A 22,135-nucleotide genomic window follows, 5' to 3' on the forward strand; every position below is an offset into this window, starting at 1 on the left:
CTATCACTCAGCTTTCCTTTCTCTTTTTCCAGAAGTCAATCAACTTCAGCAGTAGCTACACAATTCTGTTCTCCTTATAGCAATGATTTCCCTCGTATTTCTCAAATGCCTGATGCATCCCCTACCACTGATATATCATCCCATTTCACCCCTGGTGAAAGTTCTAGCAATCATAAGTGTATCTTATGCCAGGGGGTCTGGATTCCACCTCCATCAGCAACAGGTGGCAGATGATCCTGTTCCAATATCTCATTGTAATGTCTGCTTTCTTGAACCACTGCTGGTACCTACCAACTGTCACAGGCTGGGTTCGCTGGGAAGCCAACTCTGAACTAAAGATTATTGTGCAGGATGTTTGTTAGGGAGAAGTCTGATGAGCCACATGCATGGAAGGGAAGGGAAGGAAGCAGAACTGGGCAGAGGAAGGTGTCAAGCTGTGATACAGTTCCAACTAAGACCTCAGGGGACTCCTTGGGGGATGATGGAGCAGAATGGCCCTTTAGAGGTGCCCCAACTAGTCTTTTGTGACCCTCCATCATTGGGTGTGAGATGCCCTAGAAAGAGTGGGTGGCCTTGGGCAAGGTGGCTCTTTCCAGCGTAAGCAGGAAAGATCTTTGCAGGCTGTCTTGTGGTAATACTTCCAGCAGCTGGGGAATGTTGTTCCTGAAAGGGATCTGGGCAGCACATTGCAATGTCCACTGCACCCTTGTCAGATATCCAGCCCCCAGTCCCAGCTTGTCTGCTGACAACTGTGGTCTTGGATAGATCTCTTAATCTCTGTGATCCTCAAGTTTCCTTAAACCAAAAAAACAAAAAAAGGTTAAAATCAACATATGCCCATTTTAGAAAAACAAGCAAAATATGCTCACGTAGAAAGCAGAGTTACGTAACTGTAGGCTCACCACTCAGAGATAGACATTCCCAACCTGAAATGTGTTTCTTATCTTTTAGCTCCATATTTTTAACATAGTTGTAACTGTGCGCAATGTTCAATTTTGTATTCTCATTTTCACTTAACATTATATATGAGTGTTATCACAAACTCTTTGTAAACATTAATTGGAATGATAAATTGTTTGCAGCTATAAAAGTAATGGCTATTCATGATAAAAATTTTTAGAAAAAGAATCCACATCTCTCCCTTTAGAAATAACCCCAATTAAATTTTTGTTGCATAGCTCTTTGGTTTTGTATTTGTGTGTTTATAAATAAAATTGGAGAATGTTTTCTACATTTTACTATTTTCTAACACCAATATCCAATTCTCCAGACACCGAGTGTCCTACAATTCAACACAATTCTGACCCTATCTCCTCAGAGTCAACATCAGATGCCACAGGTTTAAAGGCTCAGCCCACAGGACCACCCCCACTCCAGAGGCCAGGTGCTGGCCTCAAAGGAAGCCACCCAAACTTGAGACCAAATGGCCATAAAACAAGGGTTCTCACAACCCCCTCTTCAGGTTGGATAATTTGTTAGAATGGCTCACCAAACGCAGGACGACACTTTACTTACAGCAGTTTATTATAAAGGATACAAATGAACAGCCAGATGAGGGGTACATAAGGTGAGGTCTGAAGGATCCTGAGCTCAGGAGCTTCTGTCCCAGTTGAGATGGGGTGTTCCACTCTCCCAGCACATGGATGTGTTTGCCAATTTGGAAGCTTACCGCATCTCATTGTTCATCAGTTTCTATAGAGCTCAATTTTTAATGCCACCTCCCTTCCAGTAAACTCAAGTGTAACCAAAAGGGGCTCCTTATGAATAACAAAAGGTGGTCCTATCATAGAGGAAATTCCAAGGGTTTTAGGAGCTCTGTGCCAGAAACTGCGACCAAAGACTAAATATATTTCCTATGACACCATAATTTTAAATCTGTTTTTCTCACTTCACGTCCTGAGCATTCCTTCTACATATTACATATTTGTCTACACCATCATTTTAATACCTGAAGAATATTCTACTGCACCTATATATAGCAAAACTAATCAGTCTCCTTTTTGAAAATTTTTTTCTTTTTTTAAAATACTTTTTCTAATATAAATAACCTCCTGATGAAGATTCTTACATGGAGATTTTTGTGTTCATCTTTGATTATTTCCTTGGTATAAAATCTTAGAAGTAAAATGATTGGGAAAAGTCTATGAAAATCTCCAGTATTCTTCTTTTCCTTCATAACTGAACAAAGAATCAACCAGATTAAGTACAATGGGTATCTGACTGAAGATTAGGCTTCATTACTTTAGTGTTGTGTAACAATTTTTTTTTCTTTATCTTAAATATAGTAGTTTGGGAAGCCAGCAACTAGAATTTTTCCATAGTCTACCAGGTTTAGAACAGAATGGGGTCCAAGTACAATCAAATTGCTCCCCTACATCCCCAGCCAAAGCTCACCACTACCTAAAGAATGCCATACTTCTGAAGTTGGACAGCAGGCAGAACCACAAGACCCAACATCTCAGAGTGTTTGTTCACTACTGATGTGCAGAAATGAAAAACTTTGAGTCCTATAGGCTGTTTAGATTGTTGATGTGTGTGTGGATTGCATGAAATTAGATCACAGACTGGTTAGGGACAGAGAGCAATGGCCTCTTGATAAACTAATACCTGCATCAGTGTGTTTTGGGTTAGGCAATTTATATAATATTTTTATGTAATATTATTGCTTTTCAAAAAAGCAAAAGAAAACCCTTCTTCATAAAGAAGTAAATCCCTCTCACAGTGCTCTATGTTAAAAGACATATACAAGCTCTAAGTACAAATTAAATGCTCTTGCCTGCCTGCCACCCTGTGTAACTCTCATAAATGCCACTTCATAAATCCTCTGTTGCACAGTTCTATCGCTCAAACACAGTCTACTCTGGGACATTTGCACTGTCCCTTGCCCCTTCTGTTTAAGCCTTGTTATTATTTCTCCAAAAAGAGCTGGTAGTGGTCTGCACCTTTGCTGCCACCCTAGGAGAATTGCTTGTCCTACTTCCTCTGCACAGAGCCTTCTTCGGTCTCCAAGCAGAGGTCCCCACCTTATCACACCATTTCTCTGCTAAATGGTCCTTGTGACTTCTGGAAAACAAAGACACAAACATCTCTGTTGCTGCAATTAGCTCCTACCTCAGTTACTTCCTCCTGGTGCGGGACCCCTTAAAGACAATGCTTTTTATAAAGCATCAGACATTTTCCTTGAGGCATTTTTGAGAGTCACCGAGGAAAAGAGCTTTTATTTTAAACATTGTAGTACAGACCTCCTGGAGCTGCTCATTCTCACCAGACACCAGGAGGCAGGCATGGCGGCAGAGAGTAGCTCAAACGGTTTGCTCATCAACTGATCAACTGTAGCCAAAGTGGGTCCGCAAAAGAGCTTCATGTCCTAACCTGCTGACTTGCGTGGGTTCATTTTGTCACTGTGGTATTTGCACTTTGTTATAAGCCCTGAGAGAGATGGGTATTACTGAGTGGAGAATCTTGAGACATTCTTAGCAAAGGCTCTCCGCAATATAGAAAGAATTCTGTTCTGTGTAATGGAAGCAAAGAGGGGAGTATCACTATTGGTGGTTGACAACGATCATAACAAAAGAAGGATTTGATTTGTGAAAGGTGACTAAAGATGAACAAGATTCCAGCAAGCCAGAGTTGTCCGAAATATGTTGGTTGTCTGCTGCCCCACTGCTTACAAACAACGATCACACTGGCATCCTTGGTATGAAAGGGTGTGGTGCGGTGTGTGGATTGGATCAGTCAGCACCTAGCCTCTTCCTCCTGTGCTTCTCTGCACTGCACGGCCAGAAGACTAAAACTACATTTCATTGTCCCTGCAGCTAGGGGTTGGGAGGTGAATCGAGTCCTCCCACTTGGATGCTGTTTAGATATCTATTGCTAAGTAACAAATGACTCCAAACCCTGCTGCTTAATACAGCCAACGTTTATTCTCTCTCCTAGTGCTGAAGGTCTGGAGTCCGGGGGCAGCTTAGCCAGGCGGTTCTGGCTCATGGTCTCTCATGAAGCCCAGAAGTCCACCAGGATGATTGTCTCGGAAGCTGGAGGGGCTGCTTGCATGCTCACTCATATGGTTGCTGGTGAGAGGCCTCAGTTCCTCACCCTATGGGCTTCACTACCAGGTTGCAAGAATGTCCTCAAGACAAGGCAACTGCGTTCCCCCAGAGTAAGGGATCTGAGAGAGGAAGAGAACAAGAGATAGAAGTCATCGTGTCTCCTACAACCCAATCTTGGAAGTGACACACCATCACTTGCCCTGGGCTCTATTAATCACACAGACCGCCCCTGGTACAATGGTGGAGGGACTCCACCAGGATGTGAACACCAAGAGGCAGGGATCATTAGGGGCCATCTTGGAGGCTGGCCATCACAGACACAGGCTAGGAGGTTCAAAAGGCAGGAATGGGGTGGAAGCCATTTTCTTGCTTACATGGCAGCTTTTGCTAACAATCAGGTAATAGGGAGGGATTTGCTGCAGCATGTCCAGCCTCATCTTCATGGGGATTGAAAGGCATTCTGGTGGCTGCAGTGGCCCAACTCAGCACTGTCCAGCCCCCAGCTTCCTGGTGGTGGCAGCATAGCTTCCTGGTCTTTTATTTCAGCTCAGCAGCTGTGTGCTCTTGAACCCAGTTCCCAAGGCTGTCTCCTGGGGATGCTCTGGCAGCCATTCCTCCAGCCCTTCCAATGCATTACATTCTCTTTCCTTAAATACAGCTGCACCTGGTGGCTCAGTCAGTTAAGCAGTCTGCCTCTTGATTTCGGTTCAGATTGTGATCTCAGGGTCGTGAGATCAAGCCTCACATTGGGCTCCCCACTGAACACGGAGCCTGCTTGGGATTCTCTCTCTCTCTCTCTCTCCCTCTGCCCCTCCCACAACCCATGCACTTTCTCTCTCTCTCAAATAAATAAAATCTTTTAAAAAAATAGCTGCAATTCAACAGTCTTACACAATTCACAGCGCTCACCATAGCACATACCCTCCCCAATGTGTATCACCCAGCCACCCCATCCCTCCCACCCCCCACCACTCCAGCAACCCTCAGTTTGTTTCCTGAGATTAAGAATTCCTGTTGAATCACAGACTGTACCTCTGAAACAAATAATACATTATATGTTAAAAAAAAAAAAAAGGAAGAAGATAGCAGGAGGGGAAGAATGAAGGGGAGGGAATTGGAGGGGGAGATGAACCATGAGAGACTATGGATGGGAGGGGGGTGAGAGGATGGGTTAACCTGATGATGGGTATTAAAGAGGGCATGTTCTGCATGGAGCACTGGGTGTTATACGCAAACAATGAATCATGGAACACTACATCAAAAACTAATTATGTAATGTATGGTGATTAACATAACATAATAATAAAAATAAATAAATCAATAAATAAAAGTAGTATGGTTGTTATAAAAAAAAAAAAACCAGCTGCAGTAAATTCCTAGTCCAGCAACTGGACCATGACTGACACAGACAGGGATCACTCCTCCAGGTAAAAACGACAAACACGGTTGTGACTGGAGTGTTCTGAGCATGTTACATTCACTCAACAAATTGTACAGGTGACAGAACTGAGATGCTGAGAGATAAGTGAACTTCACATTCACACAGGTAATGAAAAGTAGAGCTGGATTTCAGAGCCCATACTCTTAACCCTGTGCCACACTGGGGCCACTCAGAGGGCCACATCTTAAAAACTCTCTCTTAGAAGGACTGCAGTGTCTAAAAGGATATGGGTGCCTGCTCACAAAGGCTGACAAGGTCTTGGGTTTCTTCATATAATCATTTTTTTATTTTTATGAGACATCCGGCAGGTAATAATTCACTGTCAAGAATCTCAAGCTCCAGGCAAAATACAGCACCCAGGCTAATAGCCAAGATCAGTGAGCAGAGGCTAACAGAACCATCCTCTCTAATTTCTCCTATGAACCTGAATAAGACCCCCAATGTTAAGGAGAGCATTTTTAATATTTATTGAAAAATTTTACCCACAACCCAATTTTGTTCAGACATTGCACTGAAAAAAACTGACTCCTGCTCTATGTTAAATATCACTATCTGTATGGTGATGACAATGAAGTCCCAATGAAACCGACTTGCTCACTAGCTTTCATTATGAGAATCACAGGACCTCTATTGAATCCTAGCTGGCACACAGTATTATGTCATTCTGGAAATACAGGGTTCTATCTGTGAATTCATTCAACAAGTGTTTCTTGAGCAGATACTATGCTCTGTGCACTGGATATTTAAGTAGAGGATATAAACAGTGATGAGTGAGGTCTTTGATGCTACAAGGTCATGGGCTCTTTGGTGGTAGAAGTATAAACAGCCAAGCCACCTGCTTTGTGCAGTTACAGCTGTTGGGTCAGGCCCGAGGGTCAAGGGTCATTTCTCATGAATAGTTCTGAATGGAACATGGAATGTGTTTCAGGAAAGCCCGTTGAGGGAGAACCCCCCTAAGATGTTTTTTTATATAAGCAGTTAGCAGGTGTTTGAGGCAAGGAAGAGAATTAAGGTAACTGTGATATTCAAACTAACCACTTGTTGAGTGCTTCTTGCATGCCAGAAATAAATACTTTGAAGACATTCTCAAATTTAATCCTCATAACCACCTCACGAAACAGGTTCTATTAGGGTCCTCATCCCATGAATGGAGAAAAAGAGATGGAGAGTATCAATCATTTGCTTAAAGTTATACAGTTGGTTGGTCATGAAGGCAGAATTGAATTCACAGGCTATGATCTTGATTTCCAAATCCTGGCTGGTTGGCCTAGATCATCCAAGTAAAGTGCTTACACCAATTGATGCCATCTCTGTGCTTGTCCTGACCTCACTGATAAATTCATTTGCCATTATCCCTACCCCAGCCTCTGGGGTTGAGGAGGTTGGGAAAACCAAGATTTCTTTTAGTGCCTCATAATAAACATGGTAGATAAAGGATATTATGATAATTTTTCCTTAATTATTTGGCTTTCCCTATAATAATGCAGTTAATTAAGCTGGCTCCTACAGAGCTGCTCAACTGAGACTGATAACAGAAACACAAATTGATCTTTCTGGTCTTAGGTTTTTCTAAGTCAAGTTCATTCATGCCTATCTACAAGGTGTTGTTTTTACCTATATAGGTGAATTACATTCTATTCATTGAGCAGTGTAGGGATTCTCACACCATAATGTGCATCTAAATCTTCAAAGCAGATTCCTGGGCCTCATGTCAGATCTACTGAATTGACATCTTTGGGAGAGCAGCCCAACAATCTACATTAGGTTCCATGAGACCTAATGAGGTGGAACCCTGAGACGGAGAGGCTTTCACTGGCACCTGGCTGGAATGCCTAATCAGCTGAGGTCATTTTGGAGCATGGTTCTAGGTCCAAATCCTGCTTGCACCACTTACATGCCTTATTAGGGGAGCAAGAGGTAGAATGATGGGATGAGGTCAGAGAGCCATTTTAGGAACAGATGATGTGCAGCTCTGAGGCCCCAGTAAGGACTGAGGATTTCCTGGGAATGATAAGAAAAGCCATTGGAGTTTTCAACAGGGCCCTGTGATGTAACTCACATTTAAAGAAGATTCCTCTGGGGGCGCCTGGGTGGCTCAGTCAGTTAAGCATCTGCCTTCAGCTCAGGTCATGATCCTGGAGTCCTGGGATTGAGCCCCACATCGGGCTCCTGCTCATCGGGTAGTCTGCTACTCCCTCTTCCTCTATCCCTCCCCTTGCGCCTGCTCTCTCTCACTCACTCTCTCTCTCAGATAAATAAATAAAATCTTTTTTTAAAAAAGAAGATTCCTCGGATGCTCTGTGGACCATAGACAGAAGTTAAGAATAGAAGCAGGGAGACCAATTTGAAGTACTCCCAGTAAAGAAACTGGCAGCTTGGATTGTGGTCTGAGTGTCAGAGGTCTCGAGAAGTTGTTGGATTTGGGATCTATTCCAAAGAGATAGCTGTTGTGATTAATTTGATGTCATTAGATATAAGATACAAGATAAAGAAAGATCATGTGATCCTTTTCATGAAGCTTATGTTGTTCTAAAGTAAGGACCTTTATTAGATTGTTATTGCTGCTGCAACAACTTATCACAAAACAAGTGGATTAAAACTATCTATTTATTATCTTACAGGTTCAGGAAGTCAGAAGTTCAAAATAAGTTGCTCTGGGCAAAATTTAAGGTATAGACTGATTCTTCTGGAGCCCCCAGGAGAGTCATTTCCAGCTTTTTTGGAAGCCACATACATTCTTTGGCTCATGGCTATTCCCTCAATCTTCAAAGCTCATCACTCAAACCCCTGCTTCCAACATCACATGTCCTATTCTGCCCCTCTGCTTCCATTATCACATCACCTTCTGTAAGTGTGTCCCTCCTGCCTCCCTCTTTTAAAGACCCTTGTGATTACATTAGGTCCATCTAAATAACCCAGTATAATCTCATCCTGTCAAGATCCTTAATTTAATCACATCTGCAAAGTTCTTTTGCCATATAAGGTAAGATATTCACAGATTATAGAGATTAGGATGTAGACATCTTTGGGAAGCCATTATGCCACCTATCAGAGACCCCAAAAATCTAATGGAAAATAGATAAGTCACTTAACTTCCAATCACAATGCTTTGAAATAAATTGAGCAAGGTAACAGAATTTAAAGTGAATGATATAGCTTAAAGCAGTGATCACCAAGACAGCATGATACTGGCACAAAAATAGACACATAGATCAATGGCACAGAATAGAGAACCCAGATATGGACCCTCAACTCTATGATCAAATAATCTTCAACAAAGCAGGAAAAAATATGCAATGGAAAAAAGACAGTCTCTTCAATAAATGGTGCTGGGAAAATTGGACAGCCACATGCAGAAGAATGAAACTCGACCATTCTCTAACACCATACTCAAAGATAAACTCAAAATGGATGAAAGACCTCAATGTGAGACAAGAATCCATCAAAATCCTAGAGGAGAACATAGGCAGTAACCTCTTTGACATCGGCCACAGCAACTTCTTTCAAGATACACTTCCAAAGGCTAGTGAAACAAAAGCAAAAATGACCTTTTGGGACTTCATCAAGATAAAAAGCCTCTGCACAGCAAAGGAAACAGTCAACAAAACAAAGAGGCAACCCACAGAATGGGAGAAGATGTTTACAGTTGATACTACGGATAAAGGGCTGGTATCTAAGATCTATAAAGAACTTCTCAAACTCAACACCCAAAAAACAAATAATCAAGTCAAGAAATGGGCAGAAGAGATGAACAGACACTTCTCTGAAGAAGACATACAAATGGCTAACAGACACTTGAAAAAATATTCATTATCATTAGCCATCAGGGAAATTCAAATCAAAACCACACTGAGATACCACCTTACACCAGTTAGAATGGCAAAAATTGACAAGGCAAGAAACAACAAATGTTGGAGAGGTTGTGGAGAAAGGGGAACCCTTTTACACTGTTGGTGGGAATGCAAGCTGGTACAGCCACTTTGGAAAACAATGTGGAGGTGACTCAGAAAATTAAAAATAGAGCTACCCTATGACCCAGCAATTGCACTACTGGGTATTTACCCCAAAGACACAGATGTAGTGAAAAGAAGGGCCCTATGCACCCCAGTGTTCATAGCAGCAATGTCCGCAATAGCCAAACTGTGGAAAGAGCTGAGATGCCCTTCAACAGATGAATGGATAAAGAAGATGTGGTCCATATATACAATAGAATATTACTCAGCCATCAGAAAGGATGAATACCCAAGTTTTACTTAAACATGGTTGGGACTGGAGGAAATTACGCTAAGTGAAATAAGTCAAGCAGAGAAAGTCAATTATCATATGGTTTCACTTATTTGTGGAACATAAGGAATAGCATGGAGGACATTAGGAGAAGGAAGGGGGAAAAATGAAGGGGGGGATATCGGAGGGAGAGATGAACCTTGAGAGATTATGGACTCTGAGAAACAAACTGAGGGTTTTATAGGAGAGGGGGTTGGGTGGATGGGTTAGCCTGGTGATGGGTATTAAAGAGAGCACGTTCTGCATGGAGCACTGAGTGTTATATGAAAACAATGAATCGTGGATCACTACATCAAAAACTAATGATGTATTTTATGGTGACTAACATAACATAATAAAATAAAACTAAAAAAGTTTAGAATTTTCAACATAAAAAAATAAAATAAAAAGTGAATGATAGTGTACAGATGGCCAGCAGACACATGAAAAGATGTTCAGCGTCACTAATCATCAGGAAAATACAATGAGATACCACCTTACACTCATCAGAATGGGTAAAATCAAAAAGACAAATAATAATTATTGGTGAGGATGTGGAGAAAAAGAATCTTCGTACACTATTGGTGGGAATGTAATTTGGTATGGCCACTGTGGAAAACAGTATGGACATTCCTTAAAAAATTACAAATAGAAATACCATATGATCCAGTAATTCCACTACTGGGTATTAACCCAAAGAAAACAAAAACACTAATTCAAAAGGATATATGTACCCCTATGTTTATTGAAGCATTATTTATAATAATCAAAATATGGAAGCAACCCAACCATCCACTGATAGACAAATGGATAAGGAAAATATAGCATGTATATACAATGGAATATTATGCAGCCATGAGAAAGGATGAGACCATGCCTTTTGCAACACACTGTATGGACCCCAAGGTTATTGTGCAAAGTTAAATAAATCAGACTGAAAAAAACAAATACCACATGATTTCACTCATATGCAGAATCTAAAAAAAAATACAAAACAAAACAAAACAACAAATGAATGAACAAAAAAAAAAAAAAAAAGCAGAACCAGACCTATAAATACAGATAAGAAACTGATGGTTGCCAGACAGAAGATGGAGGAGGGATGGGCAAAATGGGTGAAGGGGAGTGGGAGATACAGGCTTCCAGTTATGGAATGAATAAGTCATGGGAATAAAAGGCACAGCATAGGAAATATAGTCAATGATACTGTAATAGCTTGATGGTGACAGATGCCAAGGATAGCAGCTGCAGTTGGAGAAGCTTGCAGGGGTCAGATCAGAGATGGTGAAGAGATTGGATTTTTAAGGAAAATGCTGGGAGAATAGCGGTGCTTGGGTTATAGTAGGCAGTCAATAGAAAGTGATTTCTTTTTGTTTTGTAGTGTATTCTTTTGTTCTTAAGAATAATGGGGAGCCATGAATGGGGAGCAACAGGATGTGATTTGCAGAGCCCTCTGGGCTGATGGGACAGATTTGAGAAGAAAAATAAGTTATCAGTTATCGGTCAGAACTCAGCCAGGAGACAGAGATTGCACCCATTATTGAACAGAGAGAGTCAAAGAGACTTAAGTACAACAGAAAAGCCACATTTACCCACATTTTCCTTTCTGGCACTCATCTTTCCTTTGTGTAGATCCAAGTTTTCACCTCTTATCATTTTTCTTCACCCTGGAAACTGCCTTATCTTGCAGTGAAACAGTGAAACTTCCTTTAATATTTTTTTGTAGTAAGATCTACTGGTGACAGTCTCTCATTTGTTTGTCTGAAAAATCTTTACTCTGCCTTTATTGTTGAAAAATATTTTCACAAGAGATAGAATTCCAGTTTGACAGATTTTTCTTTCAGAACTTTAAAGATGCCATTCCATTGTCTTCTGATTTGCATGGGATCTGACAAAAAAAATCTGTTTTAATCCCTATCTTTGTTACTCTCTATATAAAATATGTGTTTTTTCTTTGGCTGCTTTTACAACTGTCTCTTTTTCATTATTTTTCAGAAATTGGATATTGACCTGCTTTGATGTGGTTTTCCTTCTGTCTCTCTATTTATTGTGCTTCTTGGGTCTGTGGGTTCATAGTTTTCATCCAATTTGCAAAATTTTCAGCTATTAGTTCTTCAGGTATATGTTCTGGCCCCTCCTCTACCTCCTCTCCTTCTGGGCTCCAGTTATACATGTGTTAGATCACTTGATATTATCTTGTGGGTCACAGAGGTTTTGTTGACTTTTTTTCAGTTTCTCTCTTGTTTCTTCCTTCAGGGTCTGCTTCATCGTGTTTTGACACCTCTCCCAGCCTTACTTGGCTCTTCCCCCATTTTCCTGCACATAGATATTTCCCCTAATAAAATCCTCACACACTTAATCTTGCTTTGATGTCAGCTTCTTAGAGAATCTAGAGTAACATGGTTTCTATTGACTAATTTTTCTCCTAATATATTGTCTTCCTTTAAAGAGTGCTACAGTTTGTTTTAGTGCTTAAGCAGTAAAGTTACTTGCAGATAGGCGTGGTTATTTCAAAGATTGTTTTCAAATTTTATTAGGGTATATCTAGAGTAGCTTTTACTCTAGGGATAATTTAACCCTGTTATTAAAGTGTGACCCTTCTGGGGCCTCTGTGGAATGGCCCAAGTGTTCATCTAGTTCACTTAGGCTGCTTGGAACTCAAATATCTTCTAGCACCAAGAATTGTTCATTTTATAGCTCTCTGAGAGTTGTTCTTTGCCTGGCTTCATGGCGTTTCACCCTATTTATGCCCAGAGTAGTAACAGACAAAGACTAAAGAGGACTGTTGTGAAGATTTGTGAGTTCTTTGTGTAACTCCCTCCTTCCTGGTAGTCTGCTCTGCAAATTCCAGTTGCATCAGGATCTCCAAACATCTTTGTCTCCTCAATTCAGTGAGAATAATAGACTCTGCTTGGATTCCTCTTCTTTGAGCGATGGAGTGGAGATTACCTATAAGTAGGAAGCTGAGACAATGATAGAGAACCTCTTGTTTCTTTCTCTTCTCTAAGGGATCACTGTCCTGGGGCTGCTTATTGTCCAATAAGCAATTCCCAAACAAGGTACTCCTTCATGTAGGGGAAGTCAAAAAAGAGAGAATTTCATATATAAAGTTAACTAGTTATTATATAAGTAACTGGAGAGATGCAACACACACTCTAAAATAGTATGGGGGAAACAACTCCAGAAAGTGGCTACCAACCCTAGGGCCAATAGAACAAAGGGGAGAGATTGGAAATATTAAAACTTAGAAACTTAGAGTAGTAGCCTTGGGAAACTAAAGCTTAGACATCTGAGGAGATGCTGCTTCTTTGGTGTTGGTGTTGGTATCTAAGCTCAGAGGAATGCCCTATGGGCATGGAACCCAGATTTCTGACAAGAGGATGTTGACTGGTTGGTGCTGGTGTCTTCACTGGGAGTTAAATAAAGTTGTTTCTGCAAATATTAAAAAAAAAAACCCTACAAAATAGATGTAATTGCTGGTAATGGGAAGGAATTGCTGCCACGGGGTGAAGAAGTATTGCTGGTGTGATGCCCACAGAACCACACATAGTCAGGAACCAACTGGGAGGGGCACGTCCTTCTTCCCCCAGTTTTTCAGTCTCCCTCTCACACTCCTTATTAGCAGAATATAATATAAAGGAGCTTCCAAGGAGATGTGTTTCCAGAGCTCCAGCCCCAGCATCAGAACCAAGTAGAGAAAGGTGTGTTTGGGAGTAAGAGGTAATAGCTTAATTTTGAGGTCTGTTGGCATGGAAAAATAGTTCTCCCTCCCTTCACTTTCAGTCTGGATGTATCTTTAGGTTCAAAATGAGTCTCCTGTAGACAGCATATGGATGGGTCCTGTCTTTTTATCCAATCTGCAACCCTGTGCCATTTCATGGGAGCATTTATGCCATCCACATATTGAAAGATATGATTTTATTGTCATCATGTTGCCTGTGAAGTCCTTGTTTCTATAGGTTATCTCTGTAAATTTCTGTTCTATATCACTTGGGGTCTTTCTCCTTTTATAGAACCCCCCCCCCTTAATATTTCTTGCAGGGCTGGCTTAGTGGTCACATATTCTTTCAGTTTCTGCTGGTCTTGGAAACTCCTTGTCTCTCCATCCATTCTGAATGACCACCTTCCTGGATAAAGTATTCTTGGCTGCATGTTCTTCTCATTTAGTACCCTGAATATGTCTTGCCAGCCCTTTCTGGCTTGCCAGGTCTCTGTGGACAGGTCTGACATTATTCTGATGTTCCTATCTCTGTACATAAGAAATCTCTTCCCCTCACTGCTTTCAAAATTGTTTCCCTGGATCTAAGATTTGCAAATTGTACTATTATATGTCGTGGTGTCGGGCTGTTCTCATTGATCTTGGGAGGGGTCCTCTCTGCCTCTAGGACACAAATGCTTGTTTCCTTCCCCAGATTAGGGAAGTTCTCAGCTCAATTTGCTCAAATATATCTTCTAGTCCTCTCTCTCTCTCTCTACCTCCTCAGGGATCCCAATAATTCTGATATTGGAACATTTCATTGAGTCACTAATTTCTCTCAGTTTGATTCCTTGGGTTTTAATTTGTTTTTCCCATCCTGCCTCAATTTCCTTCTTTTCCATCATCTTATCCTCTACCTCACTAATTCTTTATTCTGCGTCCTTTACCCTGGTAGTCAGGGTATCCAGTTTAGACTGCATTTCATTCATAGCATTTTTAAGTTCAGCCTGATTAGATCTCATTTCTGCCCTTAGAGATTCTATATTGTTGTTAATATTTTTCTCAAGCTTATATATTGCCTTGATAATTGTTACTCTGAAGTCAATTTCTGACATCTTGGTTATATCCATATCCGCTTGTTCTGTGGCAGAGGTCACAGTCTCTGAATTTTTCCTTTGTTGAGTGTTCCTCTTCTTAGTCATTCTGTTGAGGGGTGGTTGAGGGAATGTACAGAGTCCAAATTATTGACCACAACCCAAGCAAGATGCACCTGTTTTATAGGGACCTTAGGGTTGTTGGCCTCTCGTTCTTCCAACCTGTCTTCTGTGGGATGGGCCTGCTGCACTGTTACTCAGGCAACCCTGTTTGGGCAGAGTTGCACTCGCCCACTGTGGGGGGGAGATGGGCTCAGTGAAAACTGGTTTTGGGCGGCTTTTGTTCTCTGGTGGCTTTCCCTGGCAGCTTTCTGCATCTCTTCTGAGAGTCAGAGCAGAAGAGATCATTTCCAAACCTCTGTCTCAGAGCAGAGAGATCGCAGTCCGTTCTTCAGTGAGCTCTCCAGGCCACACTATCTCCGTTTCTGTCTGTGCTGCTAAAAACCACAGGGTTCTGGGTTGTGTGCCCCTCAGCAGGGCTCCCAGTCCTCGCCTCCAGGTCTGGGCATGTCTCTGCTCTTTGTGCTTCTAAAACCACAAGCCACCCCTGGTTCACATGTGCACCCCCGAAGCTCCAGGTTTCAGTCTGGGGGCTGCCCTAAAGTCTTTTCCTTGCCACTACCAGTCTGCGAGTCTGTGCCCGGTCCCCAGCATAGGAAGCTTTTGGGCTCCTGTGTTATTTCACCTTCCCAGCTCAAGTGCTTATGGCAGCTCCCTCCCCCTTCCATTTATCTTCCAATATCTGCCCGCTTCATACCTCGAGACCAACCGCCAAAGATATTCTGTTTGTAGAGATGCAGATATATCTTCTTACTTCTCAGGCTGGTTTCGTGGGTGTTCAGGATGGTCTGGTAGATATCCAGCTCAATTCAATGGATTGGTTGAAATAGGGTCTCCTACTCTTCGGCCATCTTTTTCTCTCTAAGATAATAGATTACTAACTAGCACAGCTACTTCTTAGTTTATGGTCTGAGCCACCAGGTGAAATGTGATGCTGTTAACTGAATTATGGAAGATTGGAGGAAGGGCAGGTTCCAGACTTACCCCAAGCCTATTGAATCAGAATCACCAGGAAAAATACCTGGGAATCTCAATTTTTATAGACACTAGAGGTGATTCTGATCAAGCACATTTAGAGTAACTATAATCTAGAACAAATTGCTCACTTAAAGATAAGGAAATGAGAATAACATTGAGAACCCTGAGATGAAATCTTACGCTTATGGTCAATTGATTTTCAACAAAGATGCCAAGACAATTCAATGGGGAAAGAATTTTTTCAACAAATGATACAAGGACAACTGGATAGCCATACTATCTACAAAAATTAACCTGAAATGGATCATAGACCTAAATGTGAGAGATAAAACTCTTGGAAGAAAATTCAGGAGGAAATCTTCATGATTGGGGCTTAGGCAATGACTTCTTAGATATGACACCAAAGCACAAGCAATAAAAAAATAGGTAAATTGGTATTTGTCAAAATTAAAAACTTTTTCCATCAGTGGATGAGTGGGTAAACAAAATGTGATACACACACACAATAGGATATTATTTAGCCTTAAAAAGGAAGGAGATTCTGTCACTTGCAACAACATAGATGAACTTTAAAGACATTATGCTAAATGAAATAAGCCAGTCACAAAAGGACTATATGATTCCACTCATATGAGGTCCCTAGAGTAGTTAAATTCATAGAGACAGAAAGAATGGTGGTTTCCAGGGCCTGAGGGGAAGGGAAGAATGAGAAGCTAGTCTTTAATAGGTTTATAGTTTCAGTTTTGGAAGGTGAAAAAAGTTCTACAGATGGATGGTGGTGACAATTGCACAGCATTGTGAATGTACTTAATACCATTGAAATATACACTTAAAATGGTTAAAATGATAAATTTTAGGTCCTGTATATTTTACCACACTTATAAAAAAATCAATAAGAAACAATTTAAAACTTTTGTGCTTCAAACAATACTACCAAAAAAGTTAAAAGACAACTCCTAGAATGGGAGAAAATATTTGCAAATCATATATCTAACAAAGGACAGGTATCTAGGACGCACATAGAACAATTACAGCTCAATAATGATAAATAACCCAATTTAAAGGGGGACAAAGGATTTGAATAGACATTTATACAGAGAAGATACACAAATGGCCAATTGCACATGTAAAGAAGCCAAACATCGTTGGTTGTTTGGGACATGCCATCAAAACCACGATGGAATACCACTTCATACCATGTAAGCAAAAAGACATAAAATGACAAGCATTGGATAATGAGTGTTGGCAAGGATGTAGAGAAACTGGAACCCTCACACACTGCTGTTGGGAATGCAAAATGATGACCCACTTTGGAGAACAGTTTAGAAGTTCCTCAACTATTAAACATGGAGTTATCACATCGCCCAGTGATTCTGCTGCTAGGAATCCGTTCCAAGGAAACAAAAACACATGTCCACACAAAAACTTGTAAACAAACGTATACAATATGCATAAGAGTATCATACAGAATAGCCAAAAAGTGGAAATAACCTAAATCTCCATCTACTGATGAAAGGATAAAATGTGGCCTATGCCTACAATGGAATATTATTCAAGCTTTGAAAATGAAGTATGGATACATGCCATAACATGGATGAGACTTGTGAACATTATGCTGAGTGAAAGAGGCCAGTCACAAAAGACCACTTATTTAAGGTATAGATATGTTCACAGTAGTAATCCTATAGAAACAGAAAGTAGATTAGTGGTTGCCTGTGGCTGGGGGTGGGGGAGGCAGAATGAATGTTTATAAGTATGACATTTCTTTTTGGAGTGATGAACATTTTCTAAACATCAACTCTGTGATGTTTGCACAACTCCAAATATACTAAAAATCATTGAATCATACACTTTAAAGTTAGGTAAATTTTACTGTATGCAAATAATATCTCAACAAAGCTGTTAAAATAAAAAGGAAGCCATGAGGGCAGAGGTTTTGGTCTGTCTAATGTACCCTCAGCACTCAGAAGAGTACCAGGCAGAGGGTAGTGCACTGTGGAACAGACTGTCATCTGGAATGGGGACTGTGTCACATTTTTAAAATTTTATTTTTCCTAGAACACCATTTATGGGTTTATAAAATACATTAAATTATTAATAAATAGTTTTTTAATGAAAAATGGAAAAGAAAATGGGTTTAGAGGAGCTCAAGACCATTCAGCCTGAAATTAGGGAAGTTGGTGCCCCAGTCAGGATACTCCAGTTTCTTATTTCTAGTCTATTGTAAGCTAATTTATGTGTATGTGTATACATATACATATATATATATATGTATATATATATGTATATATGTATATATAGTGTGGTGATCACATCCTTGATTTCTGCCATCTCACTGGTGGACTTCATGTCTGGGCTCAGCTGCCTTTTACCTCGGGATCTTGGCTAATTCCCTTAGCTTCTCTGCCTGTTTCCCAATCCACAAAAATGAGAAAAATAGGCATTTTCTTAGTAGAATTGTAAGGATTTGATAAAATAATAAAATACTACTTATCCTTGGCACATAGTAAGTGCTCAATAAGTAATAGTCATCATTATAACACCATAAGTGACCAAAAGGAACGATAATTTGCATCCTGCATGCTATACAAGGCACTAGAATAGATATTTTTTTCCACATATTCTCCAAGGCAGCTATTTTAATTGCTATTTTTACAGGAAACTGAGTTTCGGAGATGCTAAGTGAAACTCACCCAAGGTCACATGACTACTAACTGCTCTTCGGGGTGATACTAAATCAACTAAGCAGAGCCTTTTCATCTTAACAGCATTTATGTTCTTGACCACTTCCCTCTCAGGACCTTCCCTTTCTCTATCAGTACCTTCTGGGTTGTGTTCAGACTGACTTATTGGTTTCCATTGTTTTGAAGTTACATATCAAAAAATAGCCCGGTGCTTCCTGTGTAACAATTGGTTTAGTCTGTACAGCTGCAACCTAATACTCCTTGGATTTAACAAAGTAAATGAATGTTTCAACCAAGACTTCCTTCAAGATCTGATTTGTTTTTTAAAAAAATCCCATTTTGGGACTGACTGCTCAATCTGATTCTGGAATATCATGATAGTGTGAGGCAGAATGACTCTTGCTTATAACTAAGGTTATATGCTCCCACGTGAGTGGAATATCTTGCTTTTTATTGTTTTTCTCTTCTAATATAGTACAGTTTTTCACCTTCTATGGCTGTTTAAATTGCTACCAAAAGATCCTTAAGCCAGGCTGATTTTCAACATTTTAGAAATTTCTATTACATTTTTTGCTTTGTTATTAATAAAATGATTAAATTTGCATAATTGTTATTATCCTCTTCAAAGTATGATATAGCTTCTGTTTCTCCCTGTCCCACTTAACAGTATAAATTCAATTATATCCTGTTCTCTCTTGGCATTGTATAATGATTTCTTTATATTGCATATTTCTTTCTTCTACCATGTATCACTAACCCAGAGGTCTTCTTGAGAATCAGAAGAGAGCTACATAAAATACATAAATAAAAATAAAAATAGAAAACTACATAAAGAAATAAAATTAAAATATTTTGTTTATTGAACTTTGGATTTTAGTTTTAATTATTCAAAATTGTCATGTTTTGTTAGCTGAAATGCAAAAGTGCAGAGATATAACATGATCTCAGGATATAGTACATAGTGACTGAAATTAAAGTGATCAGGCTTCTCAAGCCTTGTTATACCTACAATAATCAGATATTTAAGCACAAGCTTTCTTTGGCTTTGATTTTATAGTACCTTTTTTTCTTTCTACCAAGAATTCAGACACAATCCCAAGTAAAACTTATGATTAAAGTGTCTGGCAGCTATACAGTTTATCTAAAAAGAACACACATTTTTCTAGTCCCTATGAATGATATAATTATTCACAAGCCAGATGTAGGTACAAAAGTGACATGATAAAAAAAAAGTGACATGGAAACTCTTAGGTCTTAGAAGTGTCTGGCATCTAGGGAGCATGCCACCTATGTTAGCTGTAATCATCACCATCACTGCCACCATCATCTTCATCATTGTCATCATCATGTTTCCATAATCTTGATGCCCTAAATGAGCACTGCAGCCTTTGAAAGAGCAAGCCACCATATTGAAAGTTATTTTATTAATGTCTTCAGTCTCTATTAATTGAGAAAAGAAAATGTCTATCGGTAAGAATTAAAGTGTATTCACAGTGAAATAGTGTGACCAAGGAACATAAATGTTTCTTTCTTTTATAAATAAAGTGCTTGGATTGATAGGAGTGGAAATGCTATGTTCATGGGAATCTGACTTTTACAAATCCTTTGGAAATTTTCCTGATATTATCCTTATAGACAGGGAGGAAAGTGTAGATCAGCTGATAAAATTCAGTTGGAGAGTTTGTCTCCAGTGTTATGTTTTAGAGTTTTGTCCTATTCAACTTTTTTTCTCTGAGATCTGAGTGAAGAAATCTTACTTAGGTCACACCAATTGGTTCTCCCACAGGACTAGGAAGTTGGGTTGAACTGGCATACATTTTAAGTTCAATAAACTTACATTCTCAGTATTTATCTTTCTACTGTCTTTGAATTCTACTCACTTAAATTAATTTGAGAATTTTTCTGTGAAACTTTATATTTACTGTTAGATTTTTAAATTCTTTAATTTCTTAATATTTTAGAAGAATTCCAAATGCTGGATATGACTATTAGTGAAGATGTCCATCAACTAGATCTCATTGGAGACTGCAAAGATGGTGGAGGAGTAGGGGACCCTATTTCAACGGTCCCCTGAATTGAGCTGGATATCTACCAGAGCACTCTGAACACCCACGAAATCAGCCTGAGATGTAAGAAGATATATCTGGATCTCTACAAACAGAATATCCCTGGCAGTTGGTTTTGAGGGATGAAGTGGGAGCCGTGATTCTGCAGGCAGATATCGGAAGATAAATGGAAGGGGGAGGGAGCCTCCGGGATCTTGCACCACCAGAGCATGAAAGCCTCCTGTGCTGGGGACCAGGCACAGACTCGCAGACTGGTAGTGGCAGGGAAAGGACTTTAGGGTGGCCCCGGGACTGAAACCTGGAGCTGCAGGGGCATGCATGGGAACTGGGGGTGGCTTGTGGTTTTAGAAGCACAAAGGGCAGAGATGTGCCTGGACCTGGAAGCGAAGGCTGGGAGTGCTGCTGTGGGGTGCACAACCTAGGACATGTGGTTTTAGCAGCACAGACAGAAACAGAGACAGTGTGGCCTGAGGAGCTCAGATTTCAATCTCTCTGCTCTGAGGCAGAGGTTTGGAAACAGTCACTTCTGCTCTCTCAGAAGAGATGCAGAAAGCTGCCAGGGAAAGCCACCAGAGAACAAAAGCTGCCCAAAACCAGTTTTCACTGAGCCCATCTCCCCCCACAGTGGGCAGGACAACTCTGCCCAAACAGGGTTGCCTGAGTAACAGTGCAGCAGGCCCTTCTCACAGAAGACAGGCTGGAAGAACAAGAGGCCAACAACCTTAAGGTCCCTATAAAACAGGTGCATCTTGCTTGGGTTGTGGTCAATAATTTGGACTCTGTACATTCCCTCAGCCACCCTTCAACAGAATGACTAAGTGGGGGAACCCCCAAAATAGGAAAGACTCAGAGACTGTGGCCTCTGCCACAAAACAAGTGGATATGGATATAAGCAAGATGTTGGAAATAGACTTCAGGGTAACAGTTATGAAGACAATAGCTAGGATGGAGAATATGATTACTGGCAACATAGATTCTCTAAGGGTAGAAAGGAGAGCTGATCAGTCTGAACCTAAAAATTCTATCAATGAGATCCAATCTAATCTAGATACTCTAACAGCTAGGGTAAATGGGGCAGAAGAATGAATTAGTGATCTAGAAGACAAACTGATAGAAAAGGAGGAACAGGAGAAGGCCTGGAACAAACAGCTTAAAATCCATGAAAACTGAATTAGAGAAATAAGTGATCTCATGAGACATTCCAATGTCAGAATTATTGGGACCCCGGAGGGGGTGGAGCAAGAGAAAGGACTAGAAGATATATTTGAGCTAATCGTAGCTGAGAACTTCCCTAATATGGGGAAGGAAACAAGCATTCATGTCCTAGAGGCAGAGAGGACCTTTCCCAAGATCAAGGAAAACAGACCAATGCCCTGGCATGTGTTAGTAAAACTCGCAAATCTTAGAACCAAGGAAACCATCTTAAGGGCATTTAGGGGGGAAGAGATTCCTTATATACAGATGGAGGAACATCAGAATAACGTCAGACCTATCCACAGAGACCTGGCAAGCCAGAAAGGGTTGGCAAGACATATTCATGGTACTAAATGAGAAGAACATGCAGCCAAGAATTCTTTATCTGGCAAGGCTGTATTTAAAATGGATGGAGAGATGCAGAGCCTCCAGGACTGGCAGAAACTGAAAGAATATGTGACCACTAAGTTGGCCCAGCAAGAGTTATTAAGGGGGGTTCTATAAAAGGATAAAGACCCCAAGAGTGATACAGAACAGAAATTTACAGAA

At 40.4% G+C, this 22,135-nt stretch overlaps 1 protein-coding gene across 1 annotated transcript in view; it reads left to right on the top strand.

Annotated features, from left to right (window-relative positions):
- FARS2 (phenylalanyl-tRNA synthetase 2, mitochondrial) overlaps positions 1–20,344 on the top strand; it is a 715,905-nt gene extending 695,561 nt beyond the window's left edge. The window contains exon 7 of the mRNA XM_032424619.1: positions 20,288–20,344. Within this exon, the coding sequence (XP_032280510.1) occupies positions 20,288–20,318 (31 nt within the window). The 3' untranslated portion in view covers positions 20,319–20,344. The remainder of the gene's footprint in view (positions 1–20,287) is intronic.
- The last annotated feature ends 1,791 nt before the right edge of the window (positions 20,345–22,135 follow it).

The sequence above is a fragment of the Phoca vitulina genome, unplaced genomic scaffold (assembly GCF_004348235.1).
Source record: "Phoca vitulina isolate PV1807 unplaced genomic scaffold, GSC_HSeal_1.0 scaffold31, whole genome shotgun sequence".
In the NCBI taxonomy this organism is placed as follows: Eukaryota; Metazoa; Chordata; class Mammalia; order Carnivora; family Phocidae; genus Phoca; species Phoca vitulina.